General features: G+C 46.1%; 1 protein-coding gene across 2 annotated transcripts in view; it reads right to left on the bottom strand.

The window, feature by feature from the left end:
- The window catches only part of LOC135506806 (palmitoyltransferase ZDHHC5-A-like), a 48,684-nt gene extending 21,097 nt beyond the window's left edge, over positions 1 to 27,587 (bottom strand). Inside the window, exons 1-3 of one of the 2 annotated variants that reach the window (XM_064926185.1) lie at positions 27,223 to 27,587; positions 12,668 to 15,414; positions 6,326 to 6,447 (exon numbers count right to left, since the gene is read on the bottom strand). In XM_064926185.1, the coding sequence (XP_064782257.1) occupies positions 6,326 to 6,447; positions 12,668 to 12,822 (277 nt within the window). In that variant the 5' untranslated portion in view covers positions 12,823 to 15,414; positions 27,223 to 27,587. The remainder of the gene's footprint in view (positions 1 to 6,325; positions 6,448 to 12,667; positions 15,415 to 27,222) is intronic. The other variant, XM_064926186.1, reaches the window with a different exon arrangement.
- Between the last annotated feature and the right edge of the window lie 379 nt (positions 27,588 to 27,966).

The following is a 27,966-nucleotide window of genomic DNA, read 5'->3' as shown; positions in this document are numbered from 1 at the left end:
ATGAACACACACACACAACCTTACTAGACCAGCATGAACACACACACACAACCCTACTAGACCAGCATGAACACACACACACACCCTTACTAGACCAGCATGAACACACACACACAACCTTACTAGACCAGCATGAACACACACACAACCTTACTAGACCAGCATGAACACACACACACCCCTTACTAGACCAGCATGAACACACACACACAACCTTACTAGACCAGCATGAACACACACACACACCCTTACTAGACCAGCATGAACACACACATCCCCTTACTAGACCAGCATGAACACACACACACCCTTACTAGACAAGCATGAACACACACACACAACCTTACTAGACCAGCATGAACACACACACACACCCTTACTAGACCAGCATGAACACACACACACACCCTTACTAGACCAGCATGAACACACACACACAACCTTACTAGACCAGCATGAACACACACACACACCCTTACTAGACCAGCATGAACACACACACACACACACCCTTACTAGACCAGCATGAACACACACACACACACCCTTACTAGACCAGCATGAACACACACACACAACCTTACTAGACCAGCATGAACACACACACACAACCTTACTAGACCAGCATGAACACACACACACAACCTTACTAGACCAGCATGAACACACACACACAACCTTACTAGACCAGCATGAACACACACACACAACCTTACTAGACCAGCATGAACACACACACACAACCTTACTAGACCAGCATGAACACACACACACAACCTTACTAGACCAGCATGAAGACACACACACACAACCTTACTAGACCAGCATGAAGACACACACACACAACCTTACTAGACCAGCATGAACACACACACACACAACCTTACTAGACCAGCATGAACACACACATCCCCTTACTAGATCAGCATAAACACACACACCCTTACTAGAACAGCATGAACACACACACAACCTTACTAGACCAGCATGAACACACACACACATGCCCTTACTAGATCAGCATAAACACACACACACCCTTACTAGACCAGCATGAACACACACATCCCCTTACTAGATCAGCATAAACACACACACCCTTACTAGACCAGCATGAACACACACACAACCTTACTAGACCAGCATGAACACACACACACATGCCCTTACTAGATCAGCATAAACACACACACAACCTTACTAGACCAGCATGAACACACACATGCCCTTACTAGATCAGCATAAACACACACACCCTTACTAGACCAGCATGAACACACACACACATGCCCTTACTAGATCAGCATAAACACACACACCCTTACTAGACCAGCATGAACACACACACACCCTTACTAGACCAGCATGAACACACACACACACCCTTACTAGACCAGCATGAACACCCACACATCCCCTTACTAGACCAGCATGAACACCCACACATCCCCTTACTAGACCAGCATGAACACCCACACATCCCCTTACTAGACCAGCATGAACACCCACACCCTTACTAGACCAGCATGAACACCCACACCCTTACTAGACCAGCATGAACACCCACACCCTTACTAGACCAGCATGAACACCCACACCCTTACTAGACCAGCATGAACACCCACACCCTTACTAGACCAGCATGAACACCCACACCCTTACTAGACCAGCATGAACACCCACACATCCCCTTACTAGACCAGCATGAACACACACACATCCCCTTCCTAGACCAGCATGAACACACACACACACCCTTACTAGACCAGCATGAACACACACACACACATCCCCTTACTAGACCAGCATGAACACACACACATCCCCTTACTAGACCAGCATAAACACACACACACACACACATCCCCTTACTAGACCAGCATGAACACACACACATCCCCTTACTAGATCAGCATGAACACACACACATCCCCTTACTAGACCAGCATGAACACACACACATCCCCTTACTAGACCAGCATGAACACACACACACACATCCCCAGACTAGACCAGCATGAACACACACACACATCCCCTTACTAGACCAGCATGAACACACACACATCCCCTTACTAGACCAGCATGAACACACATCCCCTTACTAGATCAGCATAAACACCCACACGCCCCCTTACTAGATCAGCATAAACACACACACACCCTTACTAGACCAGCATGAACACCCACACACAACCTTACTAGACCAGCATGAACACACACACACACCCTTACTAGACCAGCATGAACACTCACACACAACCTTACTAGACCAGCATGAACACACACACACACCCTTACTAGACCAGCATGAACACCCACACACAACCTTACTAGACCAGCATGAACACACACTCCATTACTAGACCAGCATGAACACACACATCCCCTTACTAGACCAGCATAAACACGCACACATCCCCTTACTAGACCAGCATGGACACACACACATCCCCTTACTAGACCAGCATAAACACCCACATATCCCCTTACTAGATCAGCATGAACACACACACATCCCCTTACTAGATCAGCATAAACACCCACACATCCCCTTACTAGATCAGCATGAACACACACACATCCCCTTACTAGATCAGCATGAACACACACACATCCACTTACTAGATCAGCATGAACACCCACACATCCCCTTACTAGACCAGCATAAACACCCACACATCCCCTTACTAGATCAGCATGAACACACACACATCCCCTTACTAGACCAGCATGAACACACACACATCCCCTTACTAGATCAGCATGAACACACACACATCCCCTTACTAGACCAGCATAAACACCCACACATCCCCTTACTAGATCAGCATAAACACACACACATCCCCTTACTAGATCAGCATGAACACACACACATCCCCTTACTAGACCAGCATAAACACACACACATCCCCTTACTAGATCAGCATGAACACACACACATCCCCTTACTAGATCAGCATAAACACCCACACATCCAATTACTAGATCAGCATGAACACACACACATACCTTACTAGACCAGCATAAACACACATCCCCTTACTAGACCAGCATGAACATCCACACATCCCCTTACTAGACCAGCATAAACACACACACCCACACATCCCCTTACTAGACCAGCATAAACACACACACATATCCCCTTACTAGACCAGTATAAACACACACACACACACACACACACACGCCCCCTTACTAGATCAGCATAAACACACACACACCCTTACTAGACCAGAATGAACACACACACACACCCTTACTAGACCAGCATGAACACACACACACACACCCTTACTAGACCAGCATGAACACACACACACACACCCTTACTAGACCAGCATGAACACACACACACACACCCTTACTAGACCAGCATGAACACACACACACCCTTACTAGACCAGCATGAACACACACACACAACCTTACTAGACCAGCATGAACACACACACACACACCCTTACTAGACCAGCATGAACACACACACACACACCCTTACTAGACCAGCATGAACACACACACACACACACCCTTACTAGACCAGCATGAACACACACACACACACCCTTACTAGACCAGCATGAACACACACACACAACCTTACTAGACCAGCATGAACACACACACACAACCTTACTAGACCAGCATGAACACACACACACAACCTTACTAGACCAGCATGAACACACACACACACCCTTACTAGACCAGCATGAACACACACACACAACCTTACTAGACCAGCATGAACACACACACAACCTTACTAGACCAGCATGAACACACACACACCCCCTTACTAGACCAGCATGAACACACACACACAACCTTACTAGACCAGCATGAACACACACACACACCCTTACTAGACCAGCATGAACACACACATCCCCTTACTAGACCAGCATGAACACACACACACCCTTACTAGACCAGCATGAACACACACACACAACCTTACTAGACCAGCATGAACACACACACACACCCTTACTAGACCAGCATGAACACACACACACACCCTTACTAGACCAGCATGAACACACACACACAACCTTACTAGACCAGCATGAACACACACACACACCCTTACTAGACCAGCATGAACACACACACACACACCCTTACTAGACCAGCATGAACACACACACACACACCCTTACTAGACCAGCATGAACACACACACACAACCTTACTAGACCAGCATGAACACACACACACAACCTTACTAGACCAGCATGAACACACACACACAACCTTACTAGACCAGCATGAACACACACACACCCTTACTAGACCAGCATGAACACACACACACAACCTTACTAGACCAGCATGAACACACACACACAACCTTACTAGACCAGCATGAACACACACACAACCTTACTAGACCAGCATGAACACACACACACACAACCTTACTAGACCAGCATGAACACACACACACACATCCCCTTACTAGATCAGCATAAACACACACACACCCTTACTAGACCAGCATGAACACACACATCCCCTTACTAGATCAGCATAAACACACACACCCTTACTAGACCAGCATGAACACACACACAACCTTACTAGACCAGCATGAACACACACATCCCCTTACTAGATCAGCATAAACACACACACAACCTTACTAGACCAGCATGAACACACACACAACCTTACTAGACCAGCATGAACACACACACACATGCCCTTACTAGATTAGCATAAACACACACACAACCTTACTAGACCAGCATGAACACACACATCCCCTTACTAGATCAGCATAAACACACACACCCTTACTAGACCAGCATGAACACACACACAACCTTACTAGACCAGCATGAACACACACACACATGCCCTTACTAGATCAGCATAAACACACACACAACCTTACTAGACCAGCATGAACACACACATCCCCTTACTAGATCAGCATAAACACACACACCCTTACTAGACCAGCATGAACACACACACAACCTTACTAGACCAGCATGAACACACACACACATGCCCTTACTAGATCAGCATAAACACACACACAACCTTACTAGACCAGCATGAACACACACATGCCCTTACTAGATCAGCATAAACACACACACCCTTACTAGACCAGCATGAACACACACACACCCTTACTAGACCAGCATGAACACACACACACACCCTTACTAGACCAGCATGAACACCCACACATCCCCTTACTAGACCAGCATGAACACCCACACATCCCCTTACTAGACCAGCATGAACACCCACACATCCCCTTACTAGACCAGCATGAACACCCACACCCTTACTAGATCAGCATGAACACCCACACCATTACTAGACCAGCATGAACACCCACACATCCCCTTACTAGACCAGCATGAACACCCACACATCCCCTTACTAGACCAGCATGAACACCCACACATCCCCTTACTAGACCAGCATGAACACCCACACATCCCCTTACTAGACCAGCATGAACACCCACACATCCCCTTATTAGACCAGCATGAACACCCACACATCCCCTTACTAGACCAGCATGAACACCCACACCATTACTAGATCAGCATGAACACCCACACCATTACTAGATCAGCATAAACACACACACCCTTACTAGACCAGCATGAACACACACACACCATTACTAGATCAGCATAAACACACACACCCTTACTAGACCAGCATGAACACACACCCTTACTAGACCAGCATGAATACCCACACATCCCCTTACTAGACCAGCATGAACACCCACACATCCCCTTACTAGACCAGCATGAACACCCACACACCATTACTAGATCAGCATAAACACACACACCCTTACTAGACCAGCATGAACACACACACACCATTACTAGATCAGCATAAACACACACACCCTTACTAGACCAGCATGAACACACACACACCATTACTAGATCAGCATAAACACACACACCCTTACTAGACCAGCATGAACACACACACCCTTACTAGATCAGCATGAACACACACCCTTACTAGATCAGCATGAACACACCCCCCAATACTATACTACACTGCATTGGCAGGAGACAGTCATACAGAGAGTTTGCAGAGAGCATGAGATGGAAGAGGCTGGTGTTGTTATACATCTGTGCAACACACACACACATCCCCTTACTAGACCAGCATAAAACACACACACCCTTACTAGACCAGCATGAACACACCCCCCAATACTATACTACACTGCATTGGCGGGAGACAGTCATACAGAGAGTTTGCAGAGAGCATGAGATGGAAGAGGCTGGTGTTGTTATACATCTGTGCAACACACACACACCTCTGGGGAAGATGCCCGGGTCCATGAAGGTGGCCATGCAGAAGTTGGCAAGGACGAACAGGAAGATGACGCCGTTGTAGATCGGCACGGCAACCGAGAACTGCTCCGACAGCCATGGACACCTGAAAGAGAGAGGGAGTGAGGAGAGGGTTTAAAGAAGATCAACTGTCGTTATTCATAACAAGAACCACAGCAATGCCCCCGCTGCCTCTGAACACCTCAATAAAAAGGAAGGAATATCACGGTAGCATTGTTGACAGTAAGCTCCCATCTATGAATTTCAGAGGGGTTACATTTGTCCTGCCCCATCTTTCAGCGTCGTAGCCAAGTGGCAGGGCTGCCCTTTTGGAAATGTTTTAATGAAGGAGTGGGCCCTTAAAAGCAGTGTTTTTGACAGGGAGGGCAGTGGCACTACAGGACAGCTTGTCTCATTGCCATGGGAATGGGGTGACCCACATGTCGCATGGACAACGGGACAACACCCTGAAAGAGAGAGAGAGAGAGTTCATGCTAGGTTTAGCAAAGACTGCATTTGTCTAGTGAATAAAGCACTTTTGGATTAAACCGAGTTGAGCAAATTCAGAGGGAGACGGATAGGGAAAAAAAGAGCGAGAGGATGAGATAGATATAGAAGGACAGGGACAGAGAGAGAGAGAGAGAGAGAGGGACAGCTCTTTATTAAGGGTGACAGATGCTGGCCTATTTCCCTCTGTTACAGCATGGTGGTGGTGGTGGTGGTTGTTGTTGTTGTTGTCTGGAGTAGAGCTATGAACTGACAGGAGACGACCTCCACACACACACACCCTGACGTTGATCTGTCCTGTCTATCCTACTCTGCACTACTACTGTCACACACTCAATATATATATATATATGTGTGTGTGTGTGTGTGTGTGTGTGTGTGTGTGTGTGTGTGTGTGTGTGTGTGTGTGTGTGTGTGTGTGTGTGAGTGAGTGAGTGAGTGAGTGAGTGTGAGAGTGTGAGAGTGTGAGAGTGTGAGAGAGAGAGAGAGAGAGAGCGCTGAGGAACATGTTGAGTAGACAGAGATAGAAATGTGCTCATCTGTGGGGACACAAATGCACGCACAGGAACACTACCTGATCTAACGAGCACACGAGGGGACAGCTTTATCACAGGCCATAGTGTCTCTAACTGTCTTCATCTCCTCCATAGAAACAACAGTGACAACACCGTCAACAACAACGGAAGGGATCTGTTGCAGCTCTGTAGAAGCCTGGGTCTGTACTTTGTCAATGGTAGGTTACGGGGGGAATCTTTGGGGAGATTCCTGCTCACCTCTTGGCCACAGTACAGTAGACTATATGATCACAGACATTGACCCTTTCTCTCTCAGCTCATTCACTGTCAAGCCGCTAACACCTTGGTCTGATCACAGCCAAATTACATTGTTCCTCAAAAGAACAGACATGGAAACAACCAGACATTCACAGCCCAGTACGCTGTACAACATCAGAAATTCATACAGATGGGCCCAAAACAGCACAGAATAATACCAGAAAGCAACCTGGAACCAAAATATCCAAACACTCTTAGATAACCTTCTGGATACCACATTCACTCACAGTGAAGAAGGCATCAATCTGGCAGTACAAAACATCAACTATATATTCAGGCAAACGGCAACAGAAGCACAATTGAAACGGATAAAAAAACAAAACATAAAAGATCACAGATGACAACTGGTTTGATGCAGATTGTAAAATTATAAGGAAAAAAACTTAGAACACTATCCAACCAAAAGCACAGAGACCCGAATAATGGTGAATTACACCTTCATTACTATGAGACTTTAAAACTCTATAAAACGTACACTCAGAACCAAAAAAAAGCACAGTACAACAGCAAGCAGCTGACACTAATTGAGGAGTCCATAAACACAAACAACTTCTGTCAGGAATTAGCGATACAAAATGGTGACATATGGACAACCCATATTCAAACACTCTACAACACCGTTCAAATTGACACAAATGCAGAACAATGCCAAATTCATGAGAAGTTGAATGAAAGGACAATCAAAATCCATTGGACTCCCCAATTACTAACCAGGAGCTCTAAGAAACTTCCGGGCTGTGAATGAACTGAGAGAGAAAGTACGCAGGGCAATCTACGCCATTAATAAGCGCATTCAAATTTAAATACCTATTAAAATTTGGCTAAAACTAATTGAATATGTCATTGAACCAATTGCACTCTATGGCAGCGAGGTGTGGGGTCCACTTGCAAAACAAGATTTCATCAAATGGGACAGACAAATACTCCATTGAAACCCAGCATGCAGAGTTCTGTAAGATTCTCCTATATGTCCAGAGGAAAACTACAAACAATGCATGCAGGGCAGAATTAGGCAAATATCCACTAATAATAAAAACTAAAAACAGAGAAATTAAGTTTTGGAAACATCTAAAATACAGTAACCCCCTCTCATATCACTACGAAGCCCTGCAATGCCAAGAGCTGAGCAAAGAGTCCCCTCATCCAGCTGGTCCTGGGGCTGAGTTCACAAACCTGTTCTACTAACACACTGAAGTCTCAGGACCAGAACATCTAATCAATCAAGATAAACCAAATTACAACACAGTCAAAACAAAACTATATTGCTTATTGGGAATCACAAGCACAAACACAAAGCAAAATGCAGTGCTATCTGGCCCTAAATCGACAGTACACTGTGGCTAAATATTTGACCATGGTTACTGATCAAAACCTTAGAAAAACCTTGACAAAGTACAGGCTCAGTAAGCACAGCCTTGCCATTGAGAAGGGTAGACACAGGAGAACCTGGCTCCCTGTAGAGGAAAGGCTGTGTAACCACTGCACCACAGCAGAACCTGGCTCCCTGTAGAGGAAAGGCTGTGTAACCACTGTACAACAGCAGAACCTGAGACGGAGCTGCATTTCCTGACAAAATGTAAAAAAATATATAAAACAATTAGAGAGTGTCATTTCCAAATTTGAAACCCTTACTTGCGGTTTCAAAGACCTCTCTGATGAGAGTAGGCTACCCGTCCTGTTGGGGGAGGAGGCAGAGAGCTGTGGGTTGGCAGCACACTACATCGCTGCCTGCCATAAGTTGAGCCACAGTGTCTGACAGACCAATCAACCTGCACATGTATTCTACTGTATGCTTATTGTTATTGTTGAATGTATGGTTATTTTGACACTTAGTTATTGTTGTTACTGTTGTCCCGTTGACAATTTTGATTCTCATTTTTATTTTATATTGTAAATATCCTAAATAAGCTTTGGCAATATGTACATTGTTACATCATGCCAATAAAGCAAATTGAATTGTATTGAGAGAGAGAGAGAGAGAGAGAGAGAGAGAGAGAGAGAGAGAGAGAGCTGAGGAGCATGTTGAGTAAAGAGAGAGAGAGAGGCATGTTGAGTAGAGAGAGAGAGAGAGAGAGAGAGAGCAGAAGAGCATGTTGAGTAGAGAGAGAGAGCAGAGGAGCATGTTGAGGAGCATGTTGAGTAGAGAGCGAGCTGAGGAGCATGTTGAGTAGAGAGAGAGAGCTGAGAAGCATGTTGAGTAGAGAGAGAGAGCTGAGGAGCATGTTGAGTAGAGAGAGAGCGCTGAGGGGCATGTTGAGTAGAGAGAGCGCTGAGGGGCATGTTGAGTAGAGAGCGAGAGCTGAGGAGCATGTTGAGTAGAGAGCGAGAGCTGAGGAGCATGTTGAGTAGAGAGCGAGAGCTGAGGAGCATGTTGAGTAGAGAGAGAGAGCTGAGGAGCTGTTGAGGAGCATGTTGAGTAGAGAGAGAGAGAGCTGAGGAGCATGTTGAGGAGCATGTTGAGTAGAGAGAGAGAGCTGAGGAGCATGTTGAGTAGAGAGAGAGAGCTGAGGAGCATGTTGAGTAGAGAGAGAGAGCTGAGGAGCATGTTGAGTAGAGAGAGAGCTGAGGAGCATGTTGAGTAGAGAGAGAGAGCTGAGGAGCATGTTGAGTAGAGAGAGAGAGCTGAGGAGCATGTTGAGTAGAGAGAGAGAGAGCTGAGGAGCATGTTGAGTAGAGAGAGAGAGCTGAGGAGCATGTTGAGTAGAGAGAGCTGAGGAGCATGTTGAGGAGCATGTTGAGTAGAGAGAGAGCTGAGGAGCTGAGGAGAGCATGTTGAGTAGAGAGAGAGAGCTGAGGAGCATGTTGAGTAGAGAGAGAGCTGAGGAGCATGTTGAGTAGAGAGAGAGAGCTGAGGAGCATGTTGAGTAGAGAGAGAGAGCTGAGGAGCATGTTGAGTAGAGAGAGAGAGCTGAGGAGCATGTTGAGTAGAGAGAGAGAGAGCTGAGGAGCATGTTGAGTAGAGAGAGAGCTGAGGAGCATGTTGAGTAGAGAGAGAGAGCTGAGGAGCATGTTGAGTAGAGAGAGAGGAGCTGTTGAGGAGCATGTTGAGTAGAGAGGAGCATGTTGAGTAGCTGAGGAGCATGTTGAGTAGAGAGCTGAGGAGCATGTTGAGTAGGAGCATGTTGAGTAGAGAGAGAGAGCTGAGGAGCATGTTGAGTAGAGAGAGAGAGCTGAGGAGCATGTTGAGTAGAGAGAGAGAGCTGAGGGGCATGTTGAGTAGAGAGAGAGAGCTGAGGAGCATGTTGAGTAGAGAGAGAGAGAGAGCAAGTTGAGGAGCATGTTGAGTAGAGAGCGAGAGCTGAGGAGCATGTTGAGTAGAGAGCGAGAGCTGAGGAGCATGTTGAGTAGAGAGCGAGAGCTGAGGAGCATGTTGAGTAGAGAGCGAGAGCTGAGGAGCATGTTGAGTAGAGAGAGAGAGCTGAGGAGCATGTTGAGTAGAGAGAGAGAGCTGAGGAGCATGCATGTTGAGTAGAGAGAGAGAGCTGAGGAGCATGTTGAGTAGAGAGAGAGAGCTGAGGAGCATGTTGAGTAGAGAGAGAGAGCTGAGGAGCATGTTGAGTAGAGAGAGAGAGCTGAGGAGCATGTTGAGTAGAGAGAGAGAGCTGAGGAGCATGTTGAGTAGAGAGAGAGCTGAGGAGCATGTTGAGTAGAGAGGAGGAGCATGTTGAGTAGAGAGAGAGAGCTGAGGAGCATGTTGAGTAGAGAGAGAGAGAGAGCATGAGGAGCATGTTGAGTAGAGAGCTGAGGAGCATGTTGAGTAGAGAGAGCTGAGGAGCATGCTGAGTAGAGAGAGAGAGCTGAGGAGCATGTTGAGTAGAGAGAGAGAGAGCTGAGGAGCATGTTGAGTAGAGAGAGAGCTGAGGAGCATGTTGAGTAGAGAGAGAGCTGAGGAGCATGCTGAGTAGAGAGAGAGCTGAGGAGCATGCTGAGTAGAGAGAGAGAGAGAGCTGAGGAGCATGTTGAGTAGAGAGAGAGCTGAGGAGCATGTTGAGTAGAGAGAGAGCTGAGGAGCATGTTGAGTAGAGAGAGAGAGCTGAGGAGCATGTTGAGTAGAGAGAGAGAGCTGAGGAGCATGCTGAGTAGAGAGAGAGCTGAGGAGCATGCTGAGTAGAGAGAGAGAGAGCAAGTTGAGGAGAGAGAGAGAGAGAGCTGAGGAGCATGTTGAGTAGAGAGAGAGCTGAGGAGCATGTTGAGTAGAGAGAGAGAGAGCTGAGGAGCATGTTGAGTAGAGAGAGAGAGAGAGAACTGAGGAGCATGTTGAGTAGAGAGAGAGAGAGCTGAGGAGCATGTTGAGTAGAGAGAGAGAGCTGAGGAGCATGTCGAGTAGAGAGAGAGAGCTGAGGAGCATGTCGAGTAGAGAGAGAGAGAGCAAGCTGAGGAGCATGTTGAGTAGAGAGAGAGAGAGCAAGTTGAGGAGCATGTTGAGTAGAGAGAGAGAGCTGAGGAGCATGTTGAGTAGAGAGAGAGAGAGCTGAGGAGCATGTTGAGTAGAGAGAGAGAGAGCTGAGGAGCATGTTGAGTAGAGAGAGAGAGAGCTGAGGAGCATGTTGAGTAGAAAGAGAAAGAGAGAACTGAGGAGCATGTTGAGTAGAGAGAGAGAGAGCTGAGGAGCATGTTGAGTAGAGAGAGAGAGCTGAGGAGCATGTTGAGTACGTGTCTTTATGTCTGACGTTGCTCTGCTCTGTCCCATTGTCAGGGGTTGACTGATGGTGCACTACTCAATAACTGTCACACTACAGGCCGTAGGGGACTGGTGTGTGAGGACTGATGTGCATGCGAGTGTCTTTCTAGAAAGGCAGAGAACAAACCAAGTGAGGGTGTGTGTTGTGATAGCAGTGTTTATGTAAAGGTGTGGGTGTGTTTGAGGAGACGGTCTTGTGTGTGTGTGTGTGTGTGCGCGTCAGACTTGTGTAGGACGTGTACACGCTGTGCGTTTAAGCGTCTGTGTATGACGTGTGTATGAGTGTGTGGTTTGGTCGTACTCACGTGAAGCAGAAGAAGAGTGTGGTGGATCCCACCAGGAAGGCTGTCGCCGCCGACACGGGCACGTAGCGGGACGGGCGAAGTGGCCGGGACGGGGAGGCGGTGTGGGGGGGTGAGGGGAGGCCACCCACACCTCCACTCTTACTGCTGCCCGGCATCACACAGGGGGAGAGGGGAATACCCAGGGAGGGAGAGGAGGGAGGGGGATTTGTCTGGGGTGTGTGGACAGAGGGATGGAGTATAGATAAAGAGGGAGGGAGAGATTAAGAGAAAGGGCACAGAGAGAGAGAGGGAGTGACGGGGTTAGAGAGGGAGGTAGAGGAGTCCCCTTCTCAATCGGACCAGGACGAGAGAAGACCCCCGTCTCTGCATGTTCACCGGAAAGAGGGGGATGAAGAGCCCTCCCTAAACCGCGTGCTCATAAAACAACTCTATCCCTTTGCTTAAAGTTGTCGGGCGTCTATTCAACTTGACCTTCGGCCTCGTCTGAGAGGAGGGGGTAAGATAAGACAGAGGGTATTTGAAAGGGGGGAGATAAGACAGAGATAGATGGGGGGGGGTTTGATTGAGTTGGACTCTGACAGCTAAAGGCTTAAAGAAACTCCACTAGAAGGCCTTTTGTTTCAACACACAGGTCAACATAAAAGTAGACTAGGACATGAAGCTAAACAAGAGCCGCTATTTAAAAAAGACGTGTTCTCGTAAGATTGAGGCGTTGCCGCTCTATGCTTGAAGTACTGGCTTTATACAGGAGGACGACAACGACAAGCTCTGCTCAATTGTGGGTCAATCTTAAGGCTGATTCTTTTCAATTGCTTGGTTTCTTCTCTTTAGTCTTTAAAAATGGTTCCTTACAGTGGATTTGGGTGAATATCTTGACGTTTTTAAAAGGAATATCAAGAAATGTGCGCGTGCGAGAGGTAAATAACTTAATTGAAGGCTTAGTGATTGTACGATACAAAAATAAAATTGTAAAATAAAAAAATAAAAAAAGAGCTGTGATATGGCTTGATTGTTTCGGTGGGGTTTAGAAAAATCTTGGACCCTCCTTTTTCTAAAGAAAAGAAGAAGTAGGATGTCTCAGTAAAGCATCATGTATATGATTTGGTGAAGCTGTTTTAAAAACGTACATTTCCTCTTTATTCATTACAAGCTCACTCTCATCTAGTCCTTCAGAAAAAAAAAATTCAACAACAACTCAACTTTGAGGGGTCAAAAGGTCAGTTAGGTACAGAGGATGAGGCAGATCACTTTGGTTGACCTGCTATACATTCCCTGTTCAATGAACGCCCGGATCAATAACTTCATATTTTAACGACCTCTGGCTCAGTTCAATGACATTCAGACCCAATAACCTTCTCCCCTTCCAGACGAAGATGACAGATTGCTTCCGTCTGCAGATTGTACGGTTCAGTCTGTAGCCTGTTCCGTCTGTCCGCTACTCTTGTCTGTGACCGACTGAGTATGAATGTGGCTCTGACACAGATGTTTTAAAAAGGCGGATGGAGCGATCGAGAGGTAGAGATTGATTGCAAGGTTTTTTGATTCGATGCGGGTCAAGACGTAAAAAGATCGCAACATAGCAGTTTATTTTCTGCCTCGATAGAAAGGTATCACTGTAGCTGGTCTACTGTGTAAACTGAGAGAGAGAGAAAGAGAGAGAGGAGAGAAAAGGAGAGCAAAATGGTCTTTGATTGTGTCCAAGTGGGACTCTTGTCTCTTGTGTATTTTGCTCCCTGGTTGGCTCAATCCTCAGATGAGACGGGGAAAACAAAACCACATCAAAACAAGAGCGTAAAATCAGCGGAGACTAATATCAGGCAGTCCTGTAGTGGCTCTGGAAGTCAGCTCGTTTCCTCACTAAATAAAAATGGCTGTCCCTTCAGTCCAAACAGCATTTTCAAAACGCCAATGTGCTCGTAGGCGGACGCTCAGACGTTGGTCTTCCTGGTCGGGGCATCCCTGAGCCAACGGGAGACAAGCGGGAGGTCTCAGAGGTCGATCCCACCTGCTACAGGTGTGGGTGGAAGAAGACGTGTACACAGGTCAAATTGTGTGTGTCCCTGTAACCTGTAGGAGTCCATGAGGGGGCACATATCCGAAACACCCTGAAAGATCCTCCAGGAAAATGGTTAAAGAAAAACAAACAAAAAAAGGATTAAAAAAAAAAACTATGTGAAGTTGAACCCAGAGAGGAAGGGCCTGAAAATTAGAAGCTGGATCTCCCTAGTGGAGATTGATGAAGAGCTCCTCCCCAGTACATGTGGACATCCAAGGCCCAGCTGCGTTAGCTAGCCAAGGAGAGGACGATGAGGAGGGCCGTTAGTTACATAAGCCGCCGTCTCACTGAGCGAGGCAGCCAGCCAGCCATTCCCATTCCCCCAGGGCCATTCCTCTACTTCCGTCCCCCAGCGGAGTGCACCGAGAGGGGGGGACACACCCTCCCACTACGACCCCTGGGAAGCAACTCTGGGTCTCGGAGGGCGTGTCTGAGTGACTGCGAGACGTTTATGTGACTCTCTAGGGCTACTTCTAGAGGAGTGTGTGTGTGTGTGTGTGTGTGTCTGTGTGTGTATAGGGGGAGAGTGGCAGTTAGGAGAGCAGTGTGATAATCTGTAATAAAAGATCCAACAGGTTTTCCAACAGGCACTGTCTCCCTCTCCACCCCCACTGGCGTGTCACTGGTGATCGTCCTCTCTGTAGTCAGATACGTCTGGCACGGCCTCTAGACGTCTGCTGGGACACAGCTCCTATAGGGGGGAGGAGAGTGGGGAGAGATAGATGGGATAGAGAAAGGGGAGGGTGGGAATAAGAGAGAGGGGAAAGCGAGGGAGAGGAAAAGCGTGGGAGAGAGATACACGTCTTTAGCTCCATCATGAACCACAGCCAACTCTATGTATGGGACTTCATCGTAAACAAAACAGCATTCAATGTCGAGCACCAACTAGTCTAGCAGGAAAGCGTCGGTTGTTCACCTTGCTTCTGCTGTGGAAGTGATCTGCTGTTGTCACTGTGTGTGTGTGTGTGTGTGTGTGTGTGCGCGCGCGAGTGAGTCCTTCAACCGGGAGTGTGTCTGCGGGCAATATATATATATATATATATTTTTTTTATCTCAGCCAGCAATCATTCTGGTTCCTAAAAAACGAATCCATAAAAACAAAGGTGTGATTGGGTCTGGCAGATATTCCGTTAGCCCTCCAGGGATTCATCTGAAAGAGTGTGAGAACAACAACAAAAGAAGACAAATAAAAGTGTCCTATCCCTCGTCTCCAAACAGTGAATGACAAGGTGTTGAGAGATGACGCTTTTCATAATTAGCCAACTCAAAAATGGGAGTTGGGCCCTATAACCAGGGCCCCATGTGCCATCCAGACACAACCAATGCTAGAGTGCGTGAACCGTGAACCGTGAACGTACGAGTGAGACTGAGTGAATGCGAGTGACTGTGTGTCTGGGCCTGCGAAGGACGCCACGGTTGGCACGAAATGAGAGCGCGCTCGTCGGGACCGAGGTTACAACCTGAACTTGCACAATAACGAGGCTCATTTTGCCGTTTTTCCCCAGGAGGCCTACATCCTCTGTCGAAGGAGGTATTGTCCAGAACACGGCCCATTGTTCGTCACATGAGGTGAGAAGACAGCGATGAGAGGACAGCGATGAGAGGACAGCGATGAGAAGACAGCGATGAGAAGACAGCGATGAGAAGACAGCGATGAGAAGACAGCGATGAGAAGACAGCGATGAGAAGACAGCGATGAGAAGACAGCGATGAGAGGACAGCGATGAGAGGACAGCGATGAGAGGACAGCGATGAGAAGACAGCGATGAGAAGACAGCGATGAGAAGACAGCGATGAGAAGACAGCGATGAGAAGACAGCGATGAGAAGAGCGATGAGAGGACAGCGATGAGAGGACAGCGATGAGAGGACAGCGATGAGAGGACAGCGATGAGAAGACAGCGATGAGAAGACAGCGATGAGAGGACAGCGATGAGAAGACAGCGATGAGAGGACAGCGATGAGAGGACAGCGATAAGAGGACAGCGATGAGAGGACAGCGATAAGAAGACAGCGAAAAAAGAGGACAGCGATAAGAAGACAGCGATAAGAAGACAGCGATAAGAAGACAGCGATAAGAGGACAGCGATAAGAGGACAGCGATAAGAGGACAGCGATAAGAAGACAGCGATAAGAGGACAGCGAAAAAAGAGGACAGCGATAAGAGGACAGCGATAAGAGGACAGCGATAAGAGGACAGCGATAAGAGGACAGCGATAAGAGGACAGCGATAAGAGGACAGCGATGAGAGGACAGCGATGAGAGGACAGCGATGAGAAGACAGCGATGAGAAGACAGCGATGAGAAGACAGCGATGAGAAGACAGCGATGAGAAGACAGCGATGAGAAGACAGCGATGAGAAGACAGCGATGAGAGGACAGCGATGAGAGGACAGCGATAAAAGAGGACAGCGAAAAAAGAGGACAGCGATAAGAAGACAGCGATAAGAAGACAGCGATAAGAAGACAGCGATAAGAAGACAGCGATAAGAGGACAGCGATAAGAGGACAGCGATAAGAAGACAGCGATAAGAGGACAGCGATAAGAAGACAGCGATAAGAAGACAGCAAAAAAAGAGGACAGCGATAAGAAGACAGCGATAAGAAGACAGCGATAAGAAGACAGCGATAAGAAGACAGCGATAAGAGGACAGCGATAAGAGGACAGCGATAAGAGGACAGCGATAAGAGGACAGCGATAAGAGGACAGCGATAAGAGGACAGCGATAAGAAGACAGCGATAAGAGGACAGCGATAAGAGGACAGCGATAAGAAGACAGCGATAAGAGGACAGCGATAAGAGGACAGCGATAAGAGGACAGCGATAAGAGGACAGCGATAAGAGGACAGCGATAAGAGGACAGCGATAAGAGGACAGCGATAAGAGGACAGCGATAAGAATACAGCGATAAGAAGACAGCGATAAGAGGACAGCGATAAGAAGACAGCGATAAGAGGACAGCGATAAGAAGACAGCGATAAGAAGACAGCGATAAGAGGACAGCGATAAGAGGACAGCGATAAGAAGACAGCGATAAGAAGACAGCGATAAGAAGACAGCGATAAGAAGACAGCGATAAGAGGACAGCGATAAGAGGACAGCGATAAGAGGACATAAGAGGACAGATAAGAGGACAGCGATACAGCGATAAGAGGACAGCGATAAGAAGACAGCGATAAGAGGACAGCGATAAGAGGACAGCGATAAGAGGACAGCGATAAGAGGACAGCGATAAGAGGACAGCGATAAGAGGACAGCGATAAGAAGACAGCGATAAGAGGACAGCGATAAGAGGACAGCGATAAGAGGACAGCGATAAGAGGACAGCGATAAGAAGACAGCGATAAGAAGACAGCGATAAGAAGACAGCGATAAGAAGACAGCGATAAGAAGACAGCGATAAGAAGACAGCGATAAGAGGACAGCGATAAGAGGACAGCGATAAGAGGACAGCGATAAGAGGACAGCGATAAGAAGACAGCGATAAGAAGACAGCGATAAGAGGACAGCGATAAGAGGACAGCGATAAGAGGACAGCGATAAGAGGACAGCGATAAGAGGACAGCGATAAGAGGACAGCGATAAGAAGACAGCGATAAGAAGACAGCGATAAGAGGACAGCGATAAGAGGACAGCGATAAGAGGACAGCGATAAGAGGACAGCGATAAGAGGACAGCGATAAGAGGACAGCGATAAGAAGACAGCGATAAGAAGACAGCGATAAGAGGACAGCGATAAGAGGCAGCACCTGAGGTCCCACTCCATTCAGAAACAGGAATTTCACTCCTAAGGCCTTTACTAGAGTGCAAACATCAGCAAGTTATCATTATGATTCGTGAACGGAATCTGCATTTAATATAGTGGCTTAGTGCTTTTGCCTCAATCTCAAAGTGCTTTAAAATTGTATTGGGTTGAATTGTCCGCTCCTCAACCAATTAGGCGCCATCTCCCCTTCGACAGTTGAAGTAGTCAACTCAAACACCGGTCCCTCTCTTCACCAAGCAGAAGAAATACAGACAGACAGGGGAGGGAGGGGCTAGCTGAGCTAGTCCAATAAAAAAAATGTTTCTAAAGCACAACGCTTAAAAAAATTTTTAAAAAAGTGTTTCTCCCATGTCCCGCCTCTTACGCCGGACAGGTCCGTAATTAGGGTGATGTAGTTCTAAACGAGCTGAGGAACAGGGGACATGCCTATAGGTATCAGGCTCAGCTATGCAGAGACTGGAAGTGACGGTGACAGTCAGACCGGTGACCGGAATCATTCAAACACTAATAGAGCATGGAGCACATCAGTGGCGGCTGCCTACAGACATAGATTAGGAACCACTGGCCACTTTAGTAATAGATCCGCATTTAGCGTCTCACATTCCACGGTGTCTTAGTCACTTCAATTGTTTGTAAATATCGCATCACCCACCTCATATGTATATACTGTACTCCATACCACGCCACTGCACCTTAGACCAATGCCGCTTTCATGGGTATGTATATATTCTTAATCCAACCCTTACTTAGATTTCCCTGTATTTTGGGTATATGTTGTGAAACTGTTTAGATATTCATTGTTAGATGTTACTGCGCTGTCGGAGCGAGGAGCACAAGCATTTTCGCTACACGCGCAATAACATCTGCTAAACACGTGTAAGTGACCAATAACATTTGATTTGTAACATGATCTCCCATGTTCTTCTAAGTCTACGTCCCAACTGGCACCCCGCTTGCTTTTTCCTGCACTACCTTTGACCTGGGCCCACACCATTTACTATAGGGCCCTGGTCCAAGGTAGTGTACTATAAAAGGAACTAGGGTGTAATTTGGGACACAGCCCAAGTAAGCCTCTTCCCGAGCCAGAACGGCGATAGTACCTAGGCCTGTCTCCTGTCTCTGTAGTGGGAGGCAGCTTGGAGGTATAAGGACACCCCCCTAGACAGGACGCTGGTCTGTCGCAAGGCCTCAGCCCCGATCCGTCTCCTTGGCCTAACCCAAAAATGGTCATTTTGGACTTTGAGTCTTCGACTATCACCTATGACTGACCCCTCTCTCCCTTTCCTTCTGGAATCTACATCTCCAGCATAAGGGAAAGGGAAAGACAGAATAGTAACAATAGAACAATCCCTGGTATGTCTGGAACATATAAACTTCTCCTCTGGGCTAAGTTCCAATCGAAAGTGTGAAATACATAGACCTCTGCTCTGGGCTACGTCCCAATCAGATTTGTCAACCTCCTAGTATCCTCATCTCCTTTCCTTCATCCTAATGGAGGTAGCTAGGCAGACCAGGAGTTTCCCCCCGACCAGACCAAGGAAAACCTACAGTGCTAGCTAGTTATAGCCATGTAAAAAGAGGCCCAGCGTTTTTCCTAGTCAGTTCACATGGTTGGGAACACTTCTGGGTTTACTTGTAAGAGAGAAGACTGGCTTGTATCACTCAGACCAATGGCTATCGGAGTGAAACAGATGCTATCTAAGAGTATTGGGACACAGCATGATACTGATATAGGCTTGTGTCCCAAATGGCAAACCTATTCCCTAGAAAGTGCACTACCCTATGGGCCCTGGTCAAAAGCAGTGCACTACATAGGGAGCCATTTGGGATGCAAAATAGATGGTTAGCCTGCAGCAGTAGAATCTTGCCAGGAAAAGGGTGTCTCTGCCTAGGCTGTCATAGTACTGAGATCGAGATAGAGATTACACATAGAGCTAAATGGACGGGGTCACACACACACACACACACACTCACTCACGGTGTGTGTGTGTAACATCAGTGCGGATGATTGCCTAATCAGTGGAGTACGTCTTACTGCCGTGGGGAGGAAACAGAAGCACAGACACACAATATGACTCACCGCAGTGCTACGCCCTCCCTGCGTCCACCTCATTTTTAGGGTTGTCGAGGAGATATGCAATCACAACCATTCACGTATGACCAACAATACGTATCCGTCTCCTCCCCCTCTACAGCCTAAAGGTATGTGATCATCTGAAAAGGACTAGCGGGTACCAGGTACTGAGAGATGATTAGATACTCAAAAGGTGACCACAGATGGACTTAGAGTAATCATATATATATATATATACACACACATACATACAGTACCAGTCAAACGTTAGTACACACCTTCTCATTCCATGGCTTTTCTTTCTTTTTACTATTTTCTACATTGTAGAAAAATAGTGGAAAAATCTGAGCTATGAAATAACACATATGGAATCATGTAGTAACCAAAAAAAGCATTAAACAAATCAAAATATATTTGATATCTGAAATTATTCAAAGTAGCCACCCTTTGCCTTGATGACACCTTTGCACACTCTTGGCGTTCTCTCAACCAGCTTCATGAGGTAGTCACCTGAAATGCATTTCAATTAACAGGTGTGCCTTGTTAAAGTTAATTTGTGGAATTTCTTCCTACTTAATGCATTTGAGCCAATCATGTGTTGACAAGGTAGGGGTGGTATTACTTTAAGACATGAAGGTCAGTCAATATGGAAAATTTCCGCAAATACCTATGATGAAACTGGTTGAGGACCACAACAGGAAAAGGAAGACCCAGAGTAACTTCTGCTGCAGTGGATAAGTTCATTAGAGTTAACTGCACCTCAGATTGCAGCCCAAATAAATGATTCACAGAGTTCAAGTAACAGACATATCTCAACAACAACTGTTCAGAGGAGACTGGGTGAATCAGGCCTTCATGGTCAAACTGCTACAAAGAAACCACTACTAAAGAACAGCAATAAGAAGACGAGACTTGTTTGGGCCAAGAAACACGAGCAATGGACATTAGACCGGTGGAAATCTGTCCTTTGGTATGATGAGCCCAAATTTCAGATCATGGTGATGGTGCATTGCTGGTGACACTGTCAGTGATATTTAGAATTCAAGGCACACTTAACCGGCATGGCTACCACAGCATTCTGCAGCGATACGCCATCCCATCTGGTTTGGGCTTAGTGGGACTATCATTTGTTTTTCAACAGGACAATGATCCCAAACACACCTCAAGGGCTATTTGACCAAGAAGGAGAGTGATGGAGTGATGCATCAGATGACCTGGCCTCCACAATCACCCGACCTCAACCCAATTGAGATGGTTTGGGATGAGTTGGACCTCAAAGTGAAGGAAAAGCAGCCAACAAGTACTCAGCATACAGTATGTGGAAAGTCCTTTGACTGTTGGAAAAGCATTCCTCATGAAGCTGGTTGAACCAAGAGTGTGCAAAGCTGTTATCAAGGCAAAGGGTGGCTACTTTGAAGAATCTCAAATGTAAAATTATTTTGATTTGTTGAACACTTTTTTTGGTTAGTACATGATTCCATGTGTAATTATAATCGTTTTGATGTCTTCACTAATATATATATACACATACACACACACCTTGGCGTACACCTGTCTATCTTTCTACCGTAATCGTGTTAAACCTGTCATAATTAAACTTCAAGGGAGGAAGGAAGGATGCATTTTACAAGTAGTATCCTCACTGGGCCTGTGTTCAAGTCTCTAGTCACCCTCTTTGGTTTCCACTGTCCAGCAGAAGTCTTGACTTCTGGACCATTGACCTCCCACCGACTCAACCAACAAACTAGCTGCTTGATCTGGTAATTTTTTCCTCAAATTAGTCTTCCCTCACCTTTCTCAAATCACATTGGAGGGGAGAAGATCCAAGGTACCGCCCCCTCAGGCCTTCTCCGCCAATGCTTTTTGAGGAGAGAGGACACAACACGAGTTGGGGGAAGAGCCTGGGAGGGACAATCCCATGCGCTGAAGACAGACACAGATGACAGCTGAGTGGGAGAAAGCGAGAGAGAGCCTATTCTGACACAGTCAAACTCCACGAGGATTAGCTGATGATCATCATCACTTCCTCTTCTTTTCAGTAGGCTGCTGGGTAAAACAAGCGGACACCTACCACGTCGGGCATGCTCACCTACGTCACACTCAACGGGGAACAACGTAACTGGATGCCATGGCGGTGTGTGTGGTCACCTCGCAAGGGAAATTGCGTATGTGTTTGTGCACAACGGCTGTGCGTCTGTCTCTGGGCTACATGCCCCAATTGCTCAAAGGCATTGAACTCCCTCTCTCTCCGTCTGTACATTTTCAGCCATCATTCCTTACCATTTACATGACCCCCCCCCTCCATGGGGATCAATAAAGTTCATTCATTCAGAAAACACCACCGACACTCACACTACATCTGGCGCTTAAAACCATCTACACAAACTGACAAACCAAAGTCCTTACAGTTCCTTCCTGCAATAGAATAGGCTTATGATTGGAGTGGGGCTGTGATGGAATTTTGCATGGTGGTAATTGGCCAGCCAAATGACCGCAGTCTCTGTAAAACTGTTCCAATAGCAAATAATAACACAATTAAAATGTCTATTATTTTGGACGCACATTTTCCTCTCTCCTCCTGACTGCATGCACTGTCGTAGGTTATATTGCTGTGTGCTGCTGCGCCTTCACACGTGTACTCCTTTTCTACAACAGCTCTTGCATGTTTCAGCAAGGAGCAACAAAGATTCATCATGTTGTTAAGAGTCCATGTGACCCGCAGGAAAAGGACAGTCGCACGGCCACCCGGCCATCTCGTCTCCAGTCAGCTGTTCGTTAAAAAAATATATTTATTTATTTATTTTACGGTGAGATTATCCTGCATCTACAACACATTCAGAAAGGTATTACTTCCCCTATCACTTCTTAGGTGTGAGTGAGATCACCACCCTGCCCAAAAGAACTTGGCTTCAATTGGTTTCCATGGAGAGGTCTGCCCTCAGCTGTCCCGGATGCTGTAGAAAGGGGGCCTCGACACAAAAGTTGACCGATGACAAACAAAACACTGAGGTTAGGTGGAAAGAATGAGTGTATAATGTGTATTGTATCCCACACAGACCTAATAAAGAAGGCAGTTGAGTACACTCATGAACACAATGAGTGTGTCCTCCTTCCCTCATCAGCCACAGTAGCGCCAGGCTGGCCACGACCATTGGTACAGGCTACTCTCTTCACTAGCTAGGTTTCCATCCAATTGGCAACCGATGTGAATATTCAAAAATATGCAACAACATGCGTATTTTCCCCCACCAGCCATAGTGCACATTAAAATAACTTTTTGGTCAAATTCTCATGTACTGAACAAAAAGTACAAGTGAAACGGGTTTCCAATCTACTCGTGGTTTTGTCACATACGCTCTAGCCCATGTATTCCCAAACTGGGGTATGTGCAATGCCGTCGGGGGTACGCGCAATGCCGTCGGGGGTACGCGCAATGCCGTCGGGGGTACGCGCAATGCCGTCGGGGGTACGCTAAATAAAAATGTGGTTAATATTTTTTTATTTTCCCCTTCACATTTTCAAACAGTCCATTTATATTTTCCAACGGGGCTATGCATTTGGGTGAGGTATTCAATGTATATTCAATGTGCGGGACAAAAATTGAGGCTATGATTAAGAAGTTGGAGCTCTTCTCTGTCTGCATTAACAAGGACAACACACAGGTCTTTCCGTCATTTAATGATTTTTGTTGTGTGCAAATGAACTCAAGCTTACAGACCATGTCAAATGTGATATAACGAAGCACCCGAGTGAGTTGGGTGCGCAATTACACAGGTACTTTCCCGAAACGGACAAAACAAACAACTGGATTCATTATCCCTTTCATGCCCTGCCTCCAGTCCACTTACAAGACAAGAGAGCCTCATCGAAATCGCAACAAGGCAAGCGGTTCTGTGAACATTGAATTTAATCAGAAGCCACTGCCAAATTTCTGGATTGGGCTGGGCTCAGTTTCTTGCCTTGGCAAATCGTGCTGTTAAGATACTGATTCTCTTTGCAACCACGTAGCTTTGTGAGAGTGGATTCTCGGCCCTCACAAACATGAAAGCTGAATATAGGCACAGACTGTGTGGGAAATGATTTCAGATGGAGACTCTCTCCAATACAACCCAAACAATGCAGAGTTATGTGCATTCTTTCAAGCACACCCTTCTCATTAACCTGTGGTGAGGTATTCACCATTTTTGAGAAACTAATATGTAAGATGGACCAATAAAGACCAAAATGATTTGATTATTATTATTGTATTATTACTTGTGCCCTGTTCCTATAAGAGCTCTTTGTCACTTCCCTCGATCTGGGTTGTGAGTGACAAAACCTCACACTCATTCTTATGTTTAATGAATGTATTGTATCGTGTGTGTGTGTGTGGCAGGCTTACAATGATGGCAAAAAAAAAAACATTAGAGAGGGCGCTGACCCTGGTGCTAGAGGGGGTAAGCAGCTGGAGTTCAAATGTTTGAAGGGGTACGTGACTATAAAAAGTTTGGGAACCACTTGGTCTACATGAGATTATTATGGACAAAATAGTGAGATTATTGATATTTTTCCAACGGTAGTGAAGCATCAATCAAGTCAGCAGAATAAGACAGCAAAAAAGATAGTTTGGAAAGGAGCATCAAGCTCATCACGTGCAACACCCTGTGAAGTTCATAACTCATTTCATCTGTAACCTAATAAACTGCATTCTTCCCCGAGTCCTAGCAGGAGGATCAAACAAAATATCATCACGTGACTCCAAATTTACTTCCATATGATGGATATATGAATAGTTCTGCATAAATGCATTTCCACTGCCATTTCGTACATAATTAACTTTACCTACACAAAATTATATTTTGTTTTGGTCGGCATTTGGAAAGTTTACAGACAAATTTGCTGTTCCCATCAGGCCTGTAGTAACATGTTTTATCCAACATGTACTTCACTTGCATAAAAAGGTTGGATGAAAACCTGGTTACCGTAATACAGTCAAATCACCACCACTAACAACTTCTCCTGGACCAGGGGACAGCTGAGGAGGAGTGCATACATTTGCATTAAAATGGACTCTGCATGGACTCTGCGTGCATATCATGATCGATGAGGTGGCAGAGAGGTCTCTCCCTGAGAGTGTATCATTCAGTCCCCATTCATCAGAACGGAGGTGAGGATCAGATGTGTCCCATTTTCCTTTTGTTCGACACATGGGCAGAGCTGTAGGGAAGTCATTAGCTTCTATATCCATAGTCATAAACCCCACCCATTCCTACAATTTATCTTCTTCAAATTATATTTTAAACCTAACCCCACTGCTAACATTATGCTTAACCCCAACCTTAAAATAAGACACATTTGTGTAGCCAATTTTGATGTTGTGGCTGTGGAATCTGACTGCTAGTGGAAACCAAATACTCCTGAATAGCTTCCTCTCATCATCTCCTTTTGTTTGATTCATGTACCTTCTATATTCCCTCTCTGAATTATCTTTCCTTCCCTTACAGGGAGGATCTTAATGTGACCTCACTGCTCATTTGCATCTTATTCACCACCCACTCTTCATCCTGCAAACTTCACAGGTTTCAAGGTGGACCCTGCCTGCAGGAACACACCATCTAAATAGCTGAAGCAGAGATGACAATCATGTGTTCAGTCCTCAACAGGATCACCTGTCAAGTGTTACCACACAAGCTATGCAGGCATGTGCTGCAAGGGCTAGTCAACACCCTCACCCAAAACTACAGGTTGGTGTCTCGTCTGCCAAGGGATAGGCCTTAGTGCAGCATGTGATTTGACATTATGGGGGGGACATCATTCATGTAGTCTGACAAATGGTTGGATAATCTAAAATGGTCTGTTAGGCTATATACAATTCTACCTTTATACTAAATCTGTAATGCCGAAGCATCGTCAATCGATCGAATAGGTTAGTTTGCGGTCACGTTCAGTGAAAAAAAAAGCGTTATGATTTGAACCCTTTCTCATTCTCTTTGACAAACCCCATTCCGCCTGTAATATTTTTGGGTGTGTATCGCTGCGGTTCCACTCTGTCACTCTTCTGTATAGGCCTCAAAACTCATCCCCGAACTCACTCTCTTGTCTAGGTTGAGAAAAGATACCTTCAAAACTGGGGTCGACGCAGCGGCACAGCCCGATGTGTTCTGACGGCCCGGCCTTGCTCGAATCGAGATGACACACTAAACCACACTCGTTACAGGTTAGCGTAATAAATATGAGTTCGACTCATATCGAGCGAGGCATGGTTGGCTGTATGGACGTTGACTCCGATTCAACAACTTTGCCCCGAAAATAATACAGACATTAACGTTACTGTCAGCACTGGCTAGGTGAGAGTCGGTTATGGGAACATTAGCGAACTATGAATTGACTAACGTTACTAGTCTATGACTAGCTAAAGCCCCCCTGTAAAAATGTAGCTCGCTTCAGTGGTACGGAATGGAGTAGATATTTTGCAAGCCAGTTAGCCATTTCTGGTGGCTAACTTCTAGCTAGCTAGCTTGGAAACTGTGCTAGCTTGGTGGCAACACCTGAGCGTTTGAGCTACCTAGCCAGCTAACGTTTGGATACCACCTTTAGCCTGCAAAGCTACAGTAACATTAAGTTAGCTTCTAGGTTTCATTTTCACAACAGCATTTTGACAAACCTGGCTAACCATTTACCTGTAGTTGTGTGGATTCACACCGTCTCCTTGAGTGAATAAATCCCAAAACGGTTGAATGTCCCCCGTTGATAGATTAGATTGATGATAACCGTTTTAATCTCCATACGAAGGTTTGGTGTTGGGTCCTCTGTGTTAGCAATTTGGCTAGATAGCTACATTTTCCTTCTCCATTACGGTACAGTATACGCCTAAAAGATAAGTATCTAAAGCTGTTCGTTATCACTGGTCGATGGCTTCGGTACATGTGTTTACATAACGACTAGGCTTTTTTAATCGAAGACACGAACGATTGCAGCAGGTAGATTGTACTGAGATGCCCGAAGCCGATACATATTTTCAGGACCAACCAAGCGCAGATGTCCACGAACGTCTCTCCGAGAAGATATTGAAGTCCCGCCTCCTTCCTTGCTATTGGAAAGTTTATCTGTCAACCAAGAAGTGGAGTTTCTCGTGTACATTATGTGGTATGTGGCCAATATACGACATACAGCTAGGGCTGTTCTTACGCACGACGCAGCCCTTAGCCGTGGTTTATTAGCCATACCACAAACCCCCGAGGTGCCTTATTGCTATTTTAAACTAGTTACCAATGTAAATAGAGCAGTAAAAATAAATGTTTTGTCACACCCGTGGTAAACGGTCTGATATACCATGGCTGTGTGCCAATCAGCATGCAGAGCTCGAACCACCCAGTTTATAACGGACCCTATACCATGGTATGACAAAACATGTATTTTTACTG

Source organism: Oncorhynchus masou, chromosome 20, assembly GCF_036934945.1.
Source record: "Oncorhynchus masou masou isolate Uvic2021 chromosome 20, UVic_Omas_1.1, whole genome shotgun sequence".
Classification (NCBI taxonomy): Eukaryota; Metazoa; Chordata; class Actinopteri; order Salmoniformes; family Salmonidae; genus Oncorhynchus; species Oncorhynchus masou.
The sequence above is the reverse complement of the archived record's forward strand: the minus strand, read 5'-3'. Positions and strand labels throughout refer to the sequence as shown.